This window comes from Pogoniulus pusillus, chromosome 23 (genome assembly GCF_015220805.1).
Source record: "Pogoniulus pusillus isolate bPogPus1 chromosome 23, bPogPus1.pri, whole genome shotgun sequence".
NCBI lineage: Eukaryota > Metazoa > Chordata > Aves > Piciformes > Lybiidae > Pogoniulus > Pogoniulus pusillus.
In genome coordinates, this window is record NC_087286.1 from 14553262 (window position 1) to 14573211 (window position 19950).

Here is a 19950-nt window from a genome sequence, read left to right on the forward strand (position 1 = left end):
GTTCTGCTGTAGCAGCTGGCTTCTGTTCTCCCCATTTTATACTCCTTCCTTGGCTTCCTGGTAGGCAGCCACCTTTCACCTGAGGATTTAAGCAGCATGAAAAGCAAGGCAAGCTTTCAACCTGCTGCTACCCCAAGCTTCTCTGTGATGAACATGGATGCTGTGCTCTCCGCAGCAGTGCCCAGCATTGTCTGTGGCTTTAGTGGATTTCAGGTGCATGCCGTGAGGGATTACCCTAATCTTCACCTGCAAGTAGCAGAGGTAATTCACCTTTAAGTCTATATTTAGCAAAGGCTTTTAACACCTCTCTGCTGTGCAGCTGAGTGCCTTTAGCATTTTAGTACCAAACAGTTGGCAAAGAGAAGTACACTGGAGTTTAGAGCCCAGGCATTATGTGTGGTACTGATTTCTGCCTGTGAGTTACTGCCTTGAAGTGTGAATGGCTTACACAGAACTGTAAGCAAAATATTCAAGCAATAAGGAATAAGATAGTGCCCTCTAGATAAATTGCTTCTAAAACTAACTCCTTTGACTGCAAAATGAAAGGTAGCTGAAAAAGCATTCTGAAAACATGATGTTTTAGTTGTCAAATTAGGAAGCCACTGTCTCTATTTTAAGTGTAGTGGCTAACCTCCATGCACATCTGAAATTGTGTCCTGTACACAAATGGTTCATGGCTTTTTCATGGCAATAGAGCAAATTGGTGCACCAAGTTGTCACTCTGCAGACACCAACCACCATACTTCCAACCATACCTCAGCACTGCAAGAGAAGATCTTATGGTCCAGCTTGAAGATCTTATGGTCCAGCTTCCTGAGAGTGGGTTAGAAATCATTCTTGCTAAATGCACCTTCTGCTTGGTCAAGTTTCTGAGGCAAACTCAGGTTTTGTCATCAAGGAGTTTAAGTTAAAATGAGGAACAATTGCTTTAATATGCAATTGAGGCTGCACATAAACAAATACTCTTCCATATTCAGTAATATTCTCTAAGCATAAAGATGGCATCATCTTAGGAGCAGTATCAGTTTTAGAGATGCCTATGTCAGAAGGCTTGAAACTTTGCATTCTGTTCCTAGTTGTGCAGTTGGTGTGGTAAACTTCTCTCTTTAAAGTATGTCTACACACAGGCAAAGTAAACCAGCCACATCAAAAATCACCACAGAGATAACATAGCATAGCTAACTACGAAGCTCGGCATCTCTTGTGAATTCAAAGCATGCTTTGTTCTTTAGAGTATTTAGTTTCTGGCCCATTGATTCATCAGTAGAGCAAGCATACCTTTTAGTTTCAAAAACAAACCCTCCACCCATCCAAAGCTTAACACTTTGGGACCTCTACTATAGCTACAGCTGTTGCTTTTGTGAGGAGATTGCCACACAGAGTTGGAAAGAGTCTAGTGTTTTCTTGGAAACGTGGTCAAAATGATCAACTGAAGAAAAGCTTCCTGAGGTTTGTTTGACTCATCTGGTTGTGTTCTAGAGGTATCAGTGTCTTGGCAAGTAAAGCATCTGTTACGGCTCAGGGAAGGCACTGAAGTGCGCCCACCAAGCAATCACACGTTTCACTCTTTGTTTCCAAGAGCAGCCTCCTTACCTGTATGTGCCCCAGCAAAAGCTTCTGCTTGTTTGTGTGGGTAAGCTCTAGTACAGCCTCGATGCCTGTGATACCTGCTGCTCCTCAGGGGCACTGCTGGCAAAGGAGCCTGCGCAGCCCTTCCTGCGGTTTGAAGGGAGAGAGGGTAGGAAGAGAAGACTGCCCAGGATGAGGAGATGGATGGAGACAAACCTCAAGGATGGAACTCAACAGCCTCTGCTGCAGTTTCCTTGGCGCCAATGGTCTTCCTGCTGGAGCACAGCCTCTGGCAAGCCGCTGAGATAAGCACTTTGTCAGGCAGTTTGTCTTGGTGCTCTGGAGCAGTGCCTGATTGTAGCTGCTGATGGCAGTCAGAAGCCATCAGCCAAACCCACTTCCAGGGATTTTGATATAGCAGATCCTGTTTGTTCCTCTACAACTGTCCTCCCAAGCTGCCTGCCTGTCACTGACCCTTCAGATCTGTCTGGTGGTCCAGGTTGCTGTCTTTCTGCTTTATCTTGTTTCTCTTGACACAGGCAAAATTGGTATAGTTAATATGTCTGGTTTAAAGGCTTCTGAAGGCTCAAAAACATTGCAACAGGATGCCGAGACTTGCCTTGAGGACATTTGTCTGCTTGCAGCAGAGGCCAGAGCTTAACAAAGGACATCTTTTAGCTGTTTGGTAGCATGGAAGGGTACAGCTGGTCTGAAGCCAGGTCCTGACAATCACCATAACTGTAATTAATTTGGACCTCTGTAGGCAGACATGTGAAGTGCGATTAGTGATAGCATCTATGTCCTAAAAGAAGTAATAAACACATGCTTATATGCTCTACATTAAAGATTAGATGTTCAACAGGGCAAACACAGGATGTAACAGCTTCCTTTCAATGGCAGCTCTGCGTTCTTATTTCCCACCTCAGACTTACTGGTACCAAAGTGATCCTGCACCTTTGCATCAAGCAGGTATAGGAGGAAAAAGGACATGTTTTCCATAGTAAAGGCACCAAAAAGATAGGTTAGATGACAGATTGAATCCAGCTGAGTAATTGCCTCCTTGCTGACAGCCTCGGAAAAAGTGTCACGCAGGGTAAGTAGAGTGGTGACCAAGCTGGCTTATCAGGGATGTAATGTCTGCTTTCCTTCCTTGTCAGAGTGGTGAGAGAAATCTCTGGAATTTTGTCATAGAATAGAAGTTTGTCACAGAATCAGCCAGGTTGGAAGAGACCTCCAAGATCATCCAGTCCAACCTAGCACCCAGCCCTAGCCAAGCAAGCAGACCATGGCACTAAGTGCCTCATCCACTCTTTTCTTGAACACCATCAGGGACGGTGACTCCACCACCTCCCTGGGCAGCCCATTCCAATGCCAATCACTCTCTCTGGCAACAACTTCCTCCCAACATCCAGCCTATCCATTCCCCAGCACAACTTGAGACTGTGTCCCCTTGTTCTGTTGCTGGTTGCCTGGCAGAAGAGACCAACCCCACCTGGCTACAACCTCCCTTCAGATAGTTGTTGACAGCAATGGCGTCTGCCCTGAGCCTCCTCTCCTGCAGGCTGCACACCCCCAGCTCCCTCAGCCTCTCCTCACAGGGCTGTGCTCCAGGCCTCTCCCCAGCTTTGTCGCCCTCCTGTGGACACCTTCCAGTATCTTAACATCTCTCTTGAATTGAGTGGCCCAGAACTGGGCACAGGACTCAAGGTGTAGCCTGACCAGTACTGAGTACAGGGCAAGAATAACCTCCTTTGTCCTACTGGCCACACTGTTCCCAATCCAAGCCACAATGCCATTGGCTCTCCTGCCCACCCAGGCGCACTGCTGGCTCATGTTCAGCTACTATTATCTACCAGCACCCCCAGGTCCCTCTCTGCCTGGCTGCTCTCCAGCCACTCTGTCCCCAGCCTGTAGTGCTGCTTGGGGTTGTTGTGGCCAAAGTGTAGAACCCTACACTTGGCCTTGTTAAATCTCATCCCACTGGCCTCTGCCCACCCATCCAGCCTGGCAATGTCCTTCTGCAGGGCTTGGCAGTGATCCGCAGAAAGATATAAGCAGCAGGAGGCAAGCAGCCAGGAAAATGACATGCACAAAAACTCCAGCTGATATTGAAGTGCTGGAAGACAGACTAATCTAAGTGGGATTTGGGCTCACTTTGCCTGTGACAGTCCATGCTGAATTTGTAATGAGAGCAGGACAACTTTTGGACAGGACAACTTACTTGGGCACCTTTACACTGCTGCTGCTGATGCCAGTGCAGACCACTCTAAAAGACCTTGCCTGTGTCAAACGTGCCATGCAGTCTTGTCTCAGCAGCAAGAGCAGTTTGGCTGGAGAGGCCAAATGTCTTCAAATCCTGCTTTTTCTAACTAGACTCCTAAAGTTTAACCTGGAAGTTTCAGAGAGACATCTCGGAATCTTATCTCTTTCCAGGATACATCCAGCTCTGCCAGATCAGCTGAACAATCAGCCTTCAAGGATGAGATGATTGCTATGCAAACACCACTGTGCTCACCAGTGTATGGAATCCTCTCAAGGCTTTGTGCCTGAGGAGTTGCAGCCTGTTTCAGTATAAAATGTGGCATATTACAGGGCCTCTTAATTGCTACAGACTCTTGTGGATAGTGGGAAATTTTAGCTTTCAGTTGTGCTTTGTCTAATAAACATTCTGAGGAAAATATTTGCCTTGGATTAGATGGGGAAGATAACCCAGCTGGTAGCTTTCCATGTTGTCAGGAACATGAAGCCCGTTCCCTGAAATAAATGGCTTGTTCAGTTTCATGTGTCTGCTAGAGCTAAACACTCTGCAGCAGTAAGATGGAAAAAGACAGATCCATCAGCAACCACAGAGACCAGGCCCTAAATAATTCAGATATTAGGGCCTGGCCTGGCACAGTGCCTAGGAGTGAATCACATCCATGCCACTGGACTCTTGGTGGCCTTTCTCAGATGGCTCTTACTATATATTTCTACAGTCACTATCTATTATCTTCAGGGTAATAATACTATAGCTATTAGAAGACTTCTACTGATGGCATGTTTGGCACCCAGAAGCCTCGTTTCTCTAACTTAGAGAGGCTTTTATGCCTCTCACTGTTACTCCTTTTGGATTCATTTTGCTGTTTGTGACAGCTTACAAAGCTGGATCCTGATCCTGGGCCTTGTCACTCTTACTAAGCAGATTTCACAGAATCACAGAATTAACTAGGTTGGAAAAGACCTTTGAGATCAATCATCAAGTCCAACCTATCACTTAACACCTTCTAATTAACTAAGCCATGGCACTAAGTGCCTCATCTATCCTCCTCTTAAACACTTCCAGAGATGGTGACTCCACCACCTCCCTGGGCAGCCCATTCCAATGCCAACCACTCTTTCTGTGAAGAACTTCTTCCTAACCTCCAGCCTGAACCTGCCCTGGTGCAGATTGAGGCTGTGTCCTCTTGTTCTGTCACTGGGTGCCTGGGACAAGAGGCCAACCACACCTGGCTACAGCCTCCCTTCAGGTAGAAAATAAGGTCTGCCCTGAGTCTCCTCTTCTCCAGGCTGCACCCTCCCAGCTCCCTCAGCCTCTCTTCACAGGGCTGTGCTTCAGCCCCTTCACTAGCCTTGGTGCCCTTCTCTGGATACACTCAATCACCTCAACATCTTTCTTAAATGGAGGGGCCCAAAATTGGACACAGTACTCAAGGTGTGGCCTGACCAGTGCTGAGTACAGGGGCAGAAAAACTTCCCAAGCTATTCCTGCTGGCCACGCTATTTCCTCACCCACCCCATGCTTTCTGAAGTCAGCAGGTCTCCATGTGTGTAATGGCAGCTGCCTTCTTAGCCTCGACTGCCAAACTGAGTCCAAACAAAGAAAGAAGGAAAGCAAACACTTACTTTGTAATGAATCAAACAGTCTAATCCAGTGCAGTGAAAAAGGTCATACAATCAACCAGGTTGAAAGAGACCTCCAAGCTCATCCAGTCCAACCTAGCACCCAGCCCTATCCAATCAACCAGACCATGGCACTAAGTGCCTCATCCAGTCTTTGCTTGAACGCCTCCAGGGACAGCAACTCCACCACTTCCCTGGGCAGCCCATTCCAATGGTCCTGCAGGGATGTGTTTATAGCACACAGGATGTTAAAACAAGTCAGTGATAAAAGGAGAATGACTTGAGCAAATCAAGTGTCCAAATAACTCATCAAGCTTTGAGTTGGAAAGAGGGCTTCTGAACCAGATGAAGGCTGTGAATCAGCAGCTCTGGAATGCCAGCACAGAAAGAATGGTAGTAATGATCCAAGGGGACACAGAGGCATGCAGAAACTGTTCCAAGACTGTTTTAGCAAAGCACATGTTTCTTTTATATATATATATATTCCTGTGGTGGTAATGTCTCAAACACTTACTAGCTTAGTTCCTCAAAGCATGAATTGAGGTCAGAGTCCCTGAGCTTCTCTCAGGGAAGAGATGAAACCTTCTGCCACCCAGACACTTAAAGCAAAATTTAAAATGAACACCCCCCTGATTTTTGTCTGCTGGAGGGTGGAGGAAAAATGTTGAATTACTGCTGCTTAGTTGCCAAAATCTGAATTCCATAGGCTGAGTTCTGCTCTGGCTCCCAGGACAATGGGCTGAGGAACAAGCTGAGGGAAGCCATGCCATGCTCCTGGCCATCTGACACCAAGCACAGCATTCCTTGCAGTGGGTGGGGAGAGGAGACAGGCTGTGGGTGAGAGCAGCATTTGTCCCCAGCTAACTTTGGCTGTTTGCTAATTAGCCCTAGCATAGATGCAGGTCCTGCGGCAAGGCTTGGCATGTGTCCCTGTCCTTGCCCTGCTGACTGCGCGCTCTCCTTGGCAATGGGGGATGCTGGATCATTGCAGTGCTCAGGCTGCCTTACTAAAGATCTTCTGGGCTCTCTGAGAAGATACTTGTACAGGTCAGTGAGAGCCTCTTTTCCTTCTGGCAGTGTCACTCATTTTTTCACACCTGTGAGAGGTGAAAGATACCAAAACACTTTTTGGCCTCCTTGGTCTGTGTGAATTCATAGCCCTTGTGCATCCCTGGGGAAAAATTAGATTGGGTTCACTAGAGACAGCAAATGAAGTTTCTCGTTCCTGCAAAAGGAAAAGCACGGGATATTGCTGGAAGAAGTACGTCTCTTCAGGGGAGATGTTGAGATACTGGAACGTGTCCACAGGAGGGCGACAAAGCTGGTGAGGGGCCTCAGTTCTGTGAGGAGAGGCTGAGGGAGCTGGAGGTGTGCAGCCTGGAGAAGAGGAGGCTCAGGGCAGACCTCATTGCTCTCTACAGCTACCTGAAGGGAGGCTGTAGCCAGGTGGGGTTGGTCTTTTCTCCCAGACACCCAGTGTCCAAACAAAAGGACACAGTCTCAAGTTGTGCCAGGGAATGTATAGGCTGGATGTTAGGAGGAAATTCTTGCCAGAGAGAGTGATTGGCATTGGAATGGGCTGCCCAGGGAGGTAGTGGAGTCCCTGGAGATGTTCAAGAAAAGAGTGGATGAGGCACTTAGTGCCATGGTCTGCTTGCTTGGCTAGGGCTGGGTGCTAGGTTGGACTTGGATGATCTTGGAGATCTCTTCAGCTTGGTTGATTCCATGATTCTATGCTGGGAAAATTACCCTTTTTTGCATGAATTAAGCCATACTTTAGGAAATTTGGTGTGAGGCTAGGCTATATCTACTTCAAAAGCTGCTCAGTGACTTTGCAATGGAATTTTCTTTTCTTTCCTTTTTTTATCATGAACAGGAACAAGAGAAGTGATGTAATGCTAACAATAAATAAACTTTTCTCCAGCTTTCAACCCAGAAAAAAAACTTCAGAAGAATTTTCCTTGGTTGCTCCTATCAGCTGACTGAGTATACCCTGCTCTGCCCAGCACACAAAGAGACCATTGTCAACGCTCAGAAAACACCTCAACACTTCATGCAGAAATCACATGAAAGAGTCTTCTTGGTGACTAGATGGATCAGTTGGCAAGAGGAGGAGTGGGAGCACTGAGAAGCCTACTCTGTGTTTATAATTACCACACAGGCTGATCAAGGTATTGTTACTTTTTTTTTCTTGTGGCTCTGTTGTCAGCAAAGTCAAACACCTTTATGGCTTCTCTAATCTACCTGAAGATGCATTATCCTTGAAATCCATCTCAGCATTATGAGGGAGGAACAGTCCTATCACCAAGGAAACAGTAATTATTTTCTTCTCCTCAACATGAGGAGAAACTGCTTTACAGTGAAGGTGACAGAGCACTGGAGCAGGCTGCCCAGAGAGGTTGTGGAGTCTCCTCTGGAGAACTTCAAAACTCACCTGGATGTGTTGCTGTGTGGACTACCCTGGGTGAGCTTCGTTTGGCAGGAGCGTTGGACTCAGTGATCTCTGGAGGTCCCTTCCAATCTCTAAGGTTCTGTGATTCTGTGGTTCTTTCAATTCAGAATTAGCTGTAGCTGTCAGTAGTTCCCCAAAACACTTTGGTCTAACTGAGAATAGTAATGCTGAGTTCTTTTTAGAGAGAAGGGTGGTAATTGTTGTGTGAGTGCTAGTGCCATCTCTGGATGTAATTTGTATGAAGATAGGACAGGGAAAAACCCAAAATACAATGAGAATTTCTTGTGTTCCATTCTGCTTCTCAGCTGAAAAATCCCATCCAAGCTGGTAATGCACTTTAGCATGGGTTGAGGTCAGGAAGAGAACCTTCTTTTCAGAGGACAATTAGAAAGCACCGTTCCTCAGCCTGGTGCTGTGCTGTGCCCCGAGGCATGCAGTGCAGTGACATTCCTTTCAGGCCCACTATGCCCAAACTGAGACCAGAGGGAAATATAATGCTACTTTGGCTGGGCCTTTTGCACTCCAATAGCTGCAACTGCATGACTGAAGGGAGCAGCAGCAGCAGTTTTCTCCCACTACTAATGAATCCTAGGCCTCACTTGAGAAGACCACTGGTAGGATGAGAAAATTATGTCGCTCTTCTGTCTATTCATCACTAACTACTGCTCGCATTGCTTATACATGTGACAAAAATGGCAGTCTGGGCATGGAGGACACTGCTGGGGAGCAGCCTGTTGCTCCTTGCAGAACACCAAGCATATACCTCGGTGTGGGAGCTGACCTGAGCTGCTTATGCCTCGCATTGCAAAGCATCTGGGGCATTACAGAACTTTGGAAGGGCTCCATGAGCAATCTTTAGAGTGTGCACCTTTCTGAGTGCCTGCAGGTCAGAGACACAGAGTAAGAGGACATGAGTGCTACCTCTGCTCCACCATAAGAAAGCAGAAGTGATAATTTTCTAACATCCTTACAGGAATTAAATTGACCAGAAGATCCTAAGATGTTCCAAGAGCTTCTAACACCAGAAGCAAGAGCAGTGCATCTCACCAGGCACTGAGCCCACTCCCATAGCTAAGCAACAGAAGCACTAAAAAGGACTATGGGAGGATAAAACCTTGCAGACACAGAGAATCTCCTCCCAAAAGTAGATACGAAAGAACAGTTATTCAAGTGTTAATTCTGACTTCGGAGTCATTCTTATCTTGATCTGTGAGCCCTATCCATAAAGTTATCACTCTCCATCTTAAAACATTTTGAGTTTCTTACAACAATGTACCATTGTTGTCTCTTTTCCCAGGGAAATCTAGCCATGGGTGTTCAAGAGGAATCTAGTGCTTGCTTTTTTGTTTCTACTAAGCCCATATGAACTTGTCTGTTAACTCTTACATTGTTCTGCTAAATATTATATGTCTAAAATAATAGTAAGCAGTGGTGCTTCCTATAGACCAGGCTGTGCCTTCCAGCAATGGAAGCAGAACTGATGTGCCTGCGATCAATGTCATCTGTAATGCTTACACAGAAAGGGCAGCTGCTTCAGACAGTCAGCTCATGCATAGAGTTCATGCTTCAGCTTCTTCTCTCAGCTTCCAACCTGATAGCTGGAGTGATGCAGCAGAAAACTTCGTGGCAGCTCTGGGAGGAAGAGGGAACTGTGTTCTATCCTTGCTGCCGTAGAGAAGAGGAGAGGATAGCCTTGAGCTGAGGCAAGGACAGCTGAACTGCAGCAGTCACACAAACCATGAAACGCTTTGATCTTCCAAGTTGTGAAAGTACTTACGGAAGAGAGAATTAAATATAATTAAAGCAACAGGCAAGAAAGATGATATTAGCAGCTCTACTTTAAAAAAAATGCTTGGGATGCCTTCTGGACATTGGGAAAGCAACAGATCCATTAAGGAAAACCATTGCAAGGCTGGATAGGGTAGGGTTATACAAAAGCTGAAAACTAACTAACATGAATGAAAACTGGATGTGATGGAAGTTTATTCAGGATGACAAAAGCTCTGTAGATGTTGCCAGAAAGTGATTAGTACCTGTCTTATCCCTCACCTGATTTTTTTTTTCCCTTTACTCAGCCACTCCTTAGTGTGCTAACTCAGCACTTCTCAGAGCTTCTGAATAACCAGCACCAAGAACTGCTGCTTTCCCACACAGCAACTGCATGTCGTAAGATCTGGCAAAGATCCGGGGTGGGGGGGAGGAAGAAAAAAAAAGACAAAAGAAAAAGGCTTTTATTAAGCATCTTAAGAAATGGATGAACCCTCCTTCCTGCGTCCCATGGACAGCGTGGTAAATGAGCTTGCTGAAGATCTGGCTCTGAAGATGGGGAAAAAGGTAGGCACTGCAGCAGGAGAACTGCATGTGCATGCATGTGCACACACTCTCCACTCCCTTCACTTAGGGCAGCTCTCCAGCTAATGAAGATTCCTCAACTCGACTGCATGCAAGGCAAACATCCATTTATGGGAAGCTCTGTTGTCAGGATGGTGAGACTGTGTGAGGTCAGCAGCAGAAACTTCATATAAAAGGTTGATTTTGAAGCATAGTTGTCCCACCCTCTCAATCCCCACGAATGCTTTGTTTGCCATTGCCAGAGAAATTTCTTTAGCACACAACTTGAAAAGGTGCTCTGAGCTGAGCAATTCCAAACTGGACTTCCAAAGTCAGCTCTGCTCTGCATATCTTGTGTGGTGTCGCCAACAATAAATGTCAGAACTGAGATAATTCTGTGGATGGAGGAACTAGAGAAAGGTTTGGATCCCTCTCCTCTGGCATGATTTCTGCAGAGATTCATAGAACAGTTTTGTGATTCTGTGAAGTGAACTTGCTGGCACTGCTCAAGCAAGGTCCTTCCTTAAGAAATCAACTAGCACTTCCCAGATACCAGTGTCTTTTAAGCTTTAGATTTTGGAGAAACATAGGAAAAGCTGAGACATTAACTGCTACATTTAGGGGCTTTGGATTTCTTTGATACCTACAAATTGATATTCAGAAAAATGCATTAATTTAGACTTTTGATTTTCACCTCCCTCAAGTTCCTGATAAACTACACTTCATCACAGTGGAAGCAAAAGTATCAGAGAAGTCTCCATAAGCTCCACCAAAAGGTGGGATTTTTTTTTTTTAGTCACTGAAAATCAGATCTTGCTCAATCACCTGCACAGCCTCAAGACAGAAGCTCTCAAAAAAACTTATCTTTGAATTAGTCTAACACTACTAGAAATAATTCAGTATGATCTTGGTGACTGGGAACAAGCTAGAGGTCTAGTTGATTGGACAGGGCTGGATGATAGGTTGGACTGGATGATCTTGGAGGTCTTTTCCAACCTGGTTGATTCTATGATTCTGGGGTTTATGCATGTCCAGTTAATGTCAAAATAAAACTACTTTTTAAAAATTACCTGTGTATTTCTGTCAAGAAGAAGTCAATGCCTACCCGCAGATGCATCTTCCAAGTGTCTTTCATCCTTGTGGTTCACACAGAAGCCTAACCTTGACTGGGACAGGAGATAGACTCACAGAATCAGTCAGAGCTGGAAGGGACCACAAGGATCATCTAGTTCCAACCTCCCCTACCTTGGGCAAGGGCACCTCACACAATCAGATTGTTTGCTGGAGTGAAAAGAAGCTTTAAATTTTCATAGCTGAATGAGCCCTTCAGATAATCTAGTTGGACTCCAGTTGGATCTTAGGCCACTAAACTAAATCTACCAACCTGCTCATCTCTAGAATGTACTTAGTTATTGAGTCCCCTCGAGCTGAGTTGACCAGGCACGGTGTTGGTAAAAACTTTGAAACATATTTGAATTAAACCCTCTGAAGCATTAAATGTTGCTACTTTTAATTAGGCTTTACTAACAACAATGCCAGGCTTCATAAATCATCTTAATAGCTTTTATTTACAGAGTGTGTTACAAGTAACAAAGAGTTTTGTTTGAGGTTACACCGTATCTGGCAGATGAATCACTCCTTTGTCCTACAAATTGGCTTGCAAATTTGAAATAAGTTCTACCTGGAAGGTACCTTAAATTCTCAGAAGGCAGGGGCTGTATTTTCCCAGCACACTGCAAATTAAAATGAGAAGAGTGCTTGTGCTTGCATTAGGAACACCAAACATCAACAACTGCTCTCGATGAATGAATCTCAGAATTCTTTACAGAGCAGGAGGAAGTAGCTTTAATTTGCTTCACCACAAACACCTGGGTTAAAGATTTATTCAAATATGCCATATTTTTTGAAAGACCCAATCAAGATCACTTTTAGTCTGCTGGAATCATTGTGATGGCTTATTACATCATTATCTAGACACAGTTTCACTGTAAGGCTCAGGTTTGCCAATTCGCAAAATCATAGAAACATCCAAGTGCTTGGAAAAGCCCTTCAGGATCACCAAGTCCAACCTAGAACCCTACTCTACAAGATTCACCTTAAACCATATCCCTAAGCACCACATCCAAATGACCCTTAAACACATAAATTCCCTTTGCTTAGCATGGTTTTATTGCTGGAGATCTAAAGCAGCTGGAAATCATTTACAGAGGTTTATTGCACAGATTGTAAATGAGAAGAAATGTGGTGAGTAAACCACCACAGACATTTCTTAGCTAAATAACTTCTAAGTAAAACACATTGATCCTTGCTGAGAAGCTTTACCAGACTCATTTGTCTGGTAAATAAAATGTACTTTATCTATAGGGTCATGCTAGGCTTAAACTGCAAAGAGAAAGACTCGCTTTTGGTGACAGCTGAGAATTGGGGTTGCTCATATTACGTTACTTTGAAAGTATTTAATCCTAAAAAAAAAACCACTAAATAAAAACACACAATCACAAAAGCAAACAAACAAACCCCCAGAAACTAAACAAACCAGCAAAAAAGCTACAGCTGTTTCGAAATCATATAGAAGACAATAAATATACTTCCAGTTGGCAAAGAGGGAGTGTTCTGCAACTACAACAAAGTGGGAAATGTACAGGATGCTTGGCCTCTGCCCTGCTTTCAACAAAGTGACACCACATCTTTCAGCACAAGTCCTCCAGGCTGCTGGTCAGCAGAGGTAACACACAGCCCTCTTTGAACGCACTGCATCCTTGTGTCAGACTCCAGGGAGGTCATTGCTAGAGAATGGGTGCTGCGTGTTTTGAACAGCTTAACAGAGGAGAAAAAACTCACGACAGAATCCTTGAAATGGATCTGTGAGCAGGCTGCTTCGGTTCAGCAGAGCTCATTTGGCAAGGGCTCCCTCAGCCAGCATGACAGACACCATCAGCCAGCTCTTCTGTGAGCCGGTATAGAACCAACAGCTTCCAAGCAGGAAGTTCCTGCATGCTTATGTTTGTCTGTTTCGACAGGGTGAAAGTGAGTCATTAGCTGTGCATGTGCCTGCTGTCTTTGAGGAGTGGCTGCTGATTGAAACACTTAAGAGGTAAGCAAGCTGGAGCACCTAATTCCTTGAGAATCACCTCATTAGGAGGTTTCCTCCTTTCTGCAGATGTTCTTACCTTGGGTGCTGTATCTATAAAAAGGGTTAAAAAGAGGATCCTGGAAATTACTGACCTGTCAACCCTCACTGCCTGGGAAGAACATGGAGCAGATCCTCCTGGAAGCTATGTTGGAACACATGGAGGACATGGAAGCAATTCCAGACAGCTATCATGGCTTCACCAATGGCAAGTTCTGCATGACTAGCCCAATGGCTTTCTATGATGGTGTAACTATATCACCAGACAAGGAAAGACCAGCAGATGTCTGCCTGCCTTTGATGCAGTCCCCACAACATCCTTCTCTCTAAGATTGAGAGATACAGATTTGATGTGTGGACTGTCCAGTGGATGAGGAATTAATTGGATGATCACATGCAAAGGGTAGTGGTCAACAGATCAATGTCCAGATGGAAAGGGGTGACAAGTGGTGTATCCCCAGGGTCTGTACTGGGGTCAGTGCTGTTCAGTATCTTCACCAATGATACAGCAAGATTGAGAGGAGCAAATCTGCAGATGATATCAAGCTGAGTGGTGTGGCTGATGAGTTTGAAGGATGGGATGGGTGGCATTTAGAGGGACCTGGACAGACTAGAAAGGTGGGCTGGGGAAAATCTCATGAAGTTCAAGAAGGCAATGTGCAAGGTGCTGCACCTATGACAGGGCAATCCTGGGTATCAATGCAGGCTGAGGGATGATGAAATCAAGAGCAGATCTACACAAAGGGACTTAAAGGTGCTGGTGAATGAGAAGCTGGGCATGAGACAGCAATGTGCACTTGAAACCCAGGCTGATGACACTCTGGGCTGCATCAAAAGCAGCGTGGCCAGCAGATGAAGAGAGGTGGTTCTGCCCCTCTGCTGTGGTGACACCTCACCCAGAGCACTGCATCCAGGTCTGGAGCCTAGTAATATTTATTAATTCAAGAATAAAGGTCTTTTTTCCCCCTAAAATAACTTCAAGGCTATTTGAAGAGTTTCCAGTACAAATCATCTCTCTGTCAGAAAGCAGACTGCACTTGAGCAAGCTGACTTTGTACTTCGCCCAGTTTCAAAGTTCATTCCTGGGTGCAAGAGGGACAGCTGCAAGCTCAGGAGACTCTGGAGATCAGCTCTGATCAGAATGGTTTACCTGATGGCTTCAATCTAGGTGTAGTCCTTTTATTTTGACTAGAATGAAAGCTCCCTGTAATAAATAAAACTTGCAATAGACCAAGCTTAGGGGGAAAATACCGTGCAGCCTCTTTTATTAGGATGAAAAGATGAGGAGAAGCTCCCATCACTGGAGGTGACATCAGAACTTGTTCTCTGGTCCTCACTCGCCCAAACACGGCTCCCCAGCTCCGGAAGCAACAAAGTTCGCGGGCACTCTGGAAAATCCTGAGTTCTCCGATGCCTGCAAACACCTCCTGCCACTGCCCACCAGCGCAGCCCACCGCCCGGCGCCGCTGCCGCCTGAAGTGGTGTCCGGTGGCTCCCTGCCAAGGCGACTGGGCGAGGTGTCATCCTCCCCTTGCTGCACGGCGGCAATGGTTAACCGCAGTCGTGTGGCCGCGCACTTGCTGGGGGCCCAGGGTACTGCGCAGGTACGGCGAGAAGGCGGCAGATGACAGCGCTTAGGCAGCTCCTATCGCACCGCCCTGAGCGCCTCCAGCCGCACTTGGCCCCACTCACTGCACCCACCGGCGCCCTGCGGCGCCCATGGGGCCGGACCCAGGCAGAGCTGCGCCTGCGCAGCAGCTGCCAGCCGAGGGGCGGGGCGCGGCCCTGCGGGAGTGACGTCACCCCCTGCTCCGCCGGCGGCACCGCCTCTGCCCGGCGCGAGGGGCCGGGACTCGCCGGCTGCAGGCGCCGCCATGGCTGCCATATTGAGGAGGAAGTGAGAGCGGGAGGCGGCGGCGGCCAGGAAGGAGCCCTTCCCTTTTCCCTTCTGCTTGGGCGGACGCTGGGCTTCCCGGTCAACGGCGGCAACGGCGGCCTGCGAGACCCCCGGAGCGGGCGGTGCAGAGGCAGCGGCAGGTGGCGGCGGAGCTGAGCGCCCCGGAGGCGGCTTTGGCCTAAGATGGCGGACCCGGCGGAGTGTAACATCAAAGTGATGTGTCGCTTCAGGCCCCTCAACGAGTCCGAAGTGACCCGCGGCGACAAGTACATCGCTAAGTTTCAGGGCGAAGACACCGTCGTCATCGCGGTGAGGGGCCGCCCCGGACGGGAAAGGCGGGGAAAGCGCTTGGGGGAAACAGGGGTGTCAGGGGTCGGCGGGGTCAAATACCGCGGGGATGGGCGCGGTGTGAGGCGAGAGGGCAGGGCTGAGGCGCTCGGGAGCGCCCACGGGCGGGGACGCCTCGAGAGGAGGGGAGGTGGCCTTTTTGGGTGGGGGGAGAAAAGGGAGGAGGGCAGCCCGAGCTGTGGGCGACGCCGAGTGGTCTGCGTGAGGTCGCGCAACGAGCGAGGAGCTGGTGGGGGCAGTGGTCCCCGAGCAGTGGGCACTGGGCCGCAGGGACACGTCAACGGCAGCAGGTCAGGAGAGCTCTGACAAAGGCTCTCGCGAAAGGCTTGCGACTTGGGGCGTAGCATGAGCTTGCGTTGCCTAGCCCGAGCCACAGGGCATGCTTCGGTGTGTCCACGGAAAACGCGTGAATTACGAGGTGAAGAGTAACAAGCGACTCCTGCGATGTGTCCCCCGGCCAGCCTGTCCCGGGTTTTGGCGGCCGTGATGAGTTTGGTCACTAAACACACATTTGAAATACGTTCATTGGAGCTACCATCGAAGTAAATGTCCTTAAAGAGTTTTTTTTGGAAAGAAAATGCAGAACGGTGCAGGCTCCAGTTCATTGCTGCTTGTGGTCTGTAAACCAATCTCTGCTAATAGCTTCCTTTTTAAAATATAAATAAAACCCAACACCAACCAACAGCATAGGTAGGCCACTTGGCTTGTTACACCTTTGTCAGTGTGTTTCAACTGAAGTCACCTTGCAAAGTCTGAGGCCTGTTACAAAACAATCTGGATGTGATGAGAAGATATAATCCTTTCCTTTTTGTTCAGTGTGTCATTTAGCTACAATATGGAACTGGAATATAACATTGAAACACAGTAGTTTATTGCCTAGTTTGGTTGGTGTTGTACATACACACTTTGTTCCAAATGCTTGTTTTGGTTTTGCTAACTTGTAATTTGTGTTTTCATATAAATAGTCTTCTGGTTCTGCGTTGCTGAAAGTGACTTAGATGTCAGTTATTGTTTGTTTTCAGATTTCGTTTTTATATTCTGTTTCTTGAGGCTACCAAGACAGTGTTTTATGCTATGCTTCTTAAGGGTTCTTTGCATGGTATCTGAAGCTGAAGGAGGTGATTTAATAAAATACTTCTCTTAGTATGGCTTCCTTCAAGAAAAGACTGGATGAGACACTTAGTGCCATGGTCTGGTTGACTGGATAGGGCTGGGGGATAGGTTGGACTGGATGATCTTGGGGGTCTCTTCCAACCTGGTCGATTCTATGATTCTAAATGCTTTAGTCTGTTAATATTCAGTATTGAATTTGTCAATGAAATAGGAGGGTTCATGGGTCTGGAGCTACAAGACTGAAAGCATGCTTGTGAAGTGAAGTAATTTGGGCTTGTGTCAATCGGCAGGTTAGTATCTTGGACTACATCTCTTTTCCTAAGATTGTACAGATAAGCCCTGAGTAAGGAACCAAACCTGGAAACCCAAAAATCTAACTACAGCAAATGATCTCACTTCCGATGTGGCACCGCATATTCGGTTTAAAATCAGTGATTAAATTTAGAAACCTTGTGGTGCTTTTTGACTTTTTAAAAGTAAAATTTCCACATCTTTCAACAGTTCCAGTGTAAAGGAAAACTTAGAGTGTTAAAATATTTTTTTTAAGTATGCTAGCTACTATATTGGAGTAGAACAGTGGTGGCATGCTTCTGAGGTATCATGTGGGGGCTTTCTGGACAGGGTTAATATTTAGTGTTGTAACTGTACTTGGATGCTTTCTGCACTGGTAAAACTGATCAAAAAATACTAATCTTTCATTGATCCTAGGTCCAGGACATGCTGTGTCTGACTCGGGGAAAAATGCCTCCCCCCAAATTGTTAGATAGGGTAGCAGTGACAGCGTGTGTGTTCTGTTTCACAAAATCTTAAAGGATTGAATTTGCTTTTATAATGGAAAATATATGACAAAATTGATGTTCTCAAAGTTATGACTTGATCGTCTAAACTCTTCAGACAATTACTTTAACTTGGTTTGTGTTTTTTGTTTGTTGATTTTTTTAATGAGCTGACTTGGAGGTTTTTACAAAGTTCTAGACCTTCTATCCTGGGGCAGTAGCAGGCCACCTCTTCTGTGGGAGGATAATAACAGAAACACACCCTCTCATGAAACAGTTTCTAAAAACATTCTTCATTAAGCTATATGTTTGGTCATTTCTAGCTGTTTGATTTCTCTCTTTATTGCTACCTGTTGAGCAGTAGTAATTGTGCCACTTTTTTTTAACAGCTGCTTGAAGGACTTGCACATTCTGTGTGTGTTTGGGCTTGTGCTGTACTAATAAAGGCTTCTTTAATAGTTGGGAGTTGCCTGTAATGATAGATAGGAGGTGAAGACTAGGAGGCAGTGGAAGCAGAGCTTGTACCAGACTGCAGATTTGACTTCTTTGTGGAAGAGAGTTGGGAGGGAAATCAGTCAGTGCAACCAGACCCTCTTTCCTTGACTCCCCTGTCTGTCTTCTCTTCCTTTCCTGGCTCCCATGTAATTGCTGGCACAGTTGTTTTTCTGGACATGTGAGTTGTTTTCATTTGTATTAGATAAAATACTTGTTTCAATTGTACCTAGCATGTGACAGCCATTTGAGGGGACGTATGGTGTTAGTCTGGTTTAAAGAGCAGTCTTTGAAAAAGTATTGACCTTCCACAGGACAAAATACTTTAGCTTTTAAATTATTAAAGATTACTTGTTTCAGTTTACTTTTTTTTTTTAATGACTCCTGTAAATTAAATAGAATAATTCTGTCAAAACATTATAGGGTAACTTGTTACAAGTATAAGGTTTTTAATGTTAAGCATTGTAAATGTACCTGCATACAGAATTTGACAGTTATTTGCTTGTGAATAAGATGAATTGGAGGAATAGTATGGTTATGATGCAGTTGTTCATCCTTCTTTTTTTTTTTTTTAATGTAAAACTGCTTGCGACTGAACAGCTTTGTACTTCTTAACACATCTATGCTTGTTTTTAAAAAAATTTCTATACCTAGTCCTGCTCATCTTAAAACTAACAGAAAGGTAAATTGCTGAATGTAGTGACACTGGAGGATTTGAACTGAAGCCTAAGCTGAAAACAGTGCTATCAGATGACTGAAGTGATGAGGTGTTTTGGGCATTCACACAAATGAACACTAACCCCCTGTTGCCCAGATGTTTCTAGCGATGATCACAGTATATTCCTTATTTCTATGTCTTTTAAGAAAGAATTTTGACTCCTTGCTTGTATGTTCAGATTCGGTTAGAGTACTATTTTTTTGTGTGTATGTGAATGCAAACTCTCTGATCCTGGAAAGAGCTTGAGACATTTGATTTCATTTTTCATTATATTTTAAAACTAGTATTGGGTAGTAAATAAGAGCAAGGCTAGGTTTAAGTCGAGGTTAGAATCAGGTTAATGCTGTTACTGCAGGTCTTGTCAACAGATTATTCAAAAGGAAAATAATTCTTGTGTGTCACTGAAAGCAAAGGCTGTACTTTATAAATGCAAAAAGGAAGGTGCATTTTTTAACTTCTGTACTAGCTAGTGTGATGGAAAGCACTGTTTAATTAGAAACACACAAATAAAAATATTTTTGTCTACACTGGAGCTTTAAACAGGAGTCAAACATCAATTTGTAACTGAAACATTAGTATTGTTTCAGTGTTACTGTATAGTATTTTTTTTTACTTCATTCCATGAATTGTGTACTAAAAGACCTTTTTCAGATGATACTGGCATGATGGTTTAACAGAAAGCAGGTATTCTATCTTATAGCAACTTGTAAAGTTATGCTAAAGAATACTGCAAGCTGTGATCCCTGGCTGCTGTACTACTTGCTTAAGAAACACCTCCATCATCTCATGTTTGTTCTGAAATTCAATGAACATTTTTATGCCAGCAGTGTTTGCTTTTCTCTTTAGAAGAAACTTCTTGCTAAAACAAAGCCTGGCTGGAACTCTTGTTCGAGAATTCCTCTCTGTTTTGGTGCTTGTTCCTAGCCATGTTTTTTAAAAATAAAATTACATCTGATATAGTCTTCCTTTATTAATAAATAATGGCTGTAAAAGTTGATACTTGAGTTGCAGTATTTGCACAGAAATAAGAAAAATAGGCAGAAAGAGCTGAGATCCATCAACTGTTCTGCATCAGCTGCAGTATTGTATGCATAGAGCTATAGAAAACTAGTATTTTCTTATCTTAAAAGTTTGCAACACTGCCTTTTCACTCCTTAGCAATGATGGACTCTGGTGTGTCCAAGCAACAATGCCTTAGCTTAGTAACATACTTTCCAGAAATTATTTGGTGTGAGTTTTTTGATT

The 19950-nt window shown here is 45.1% G+C and overlaps 1 protein-coding gene across 2 annotated transcripts in view; it reads left to right on the forward strand.

The window, feature by feature from the left end:
* Positions 1-15187: 15187 nt before the first annotated feature.
* Positions 15188-19950, forward strand: part of KIF5B (kinesin family member 5B) — a 33048-nt gene continuing 28285 nt past the window's right edge. The window contains exon 1 of one of the 2 annotated variants that reach the window (XM_064162628.1): positions 15188-15567. In XM_064162628.1, coding sequence (XP_064018698.1) covers positions 15442-15567 — 126 coding nt within the window. In that variant the 5' untranslated portion in view covers positions 15188-15441. The remainder of the gene's footprint in view (positions 15568-19950) is intronic. The other variant, XM_064162627.1, reaches the window with a different exon arrangement.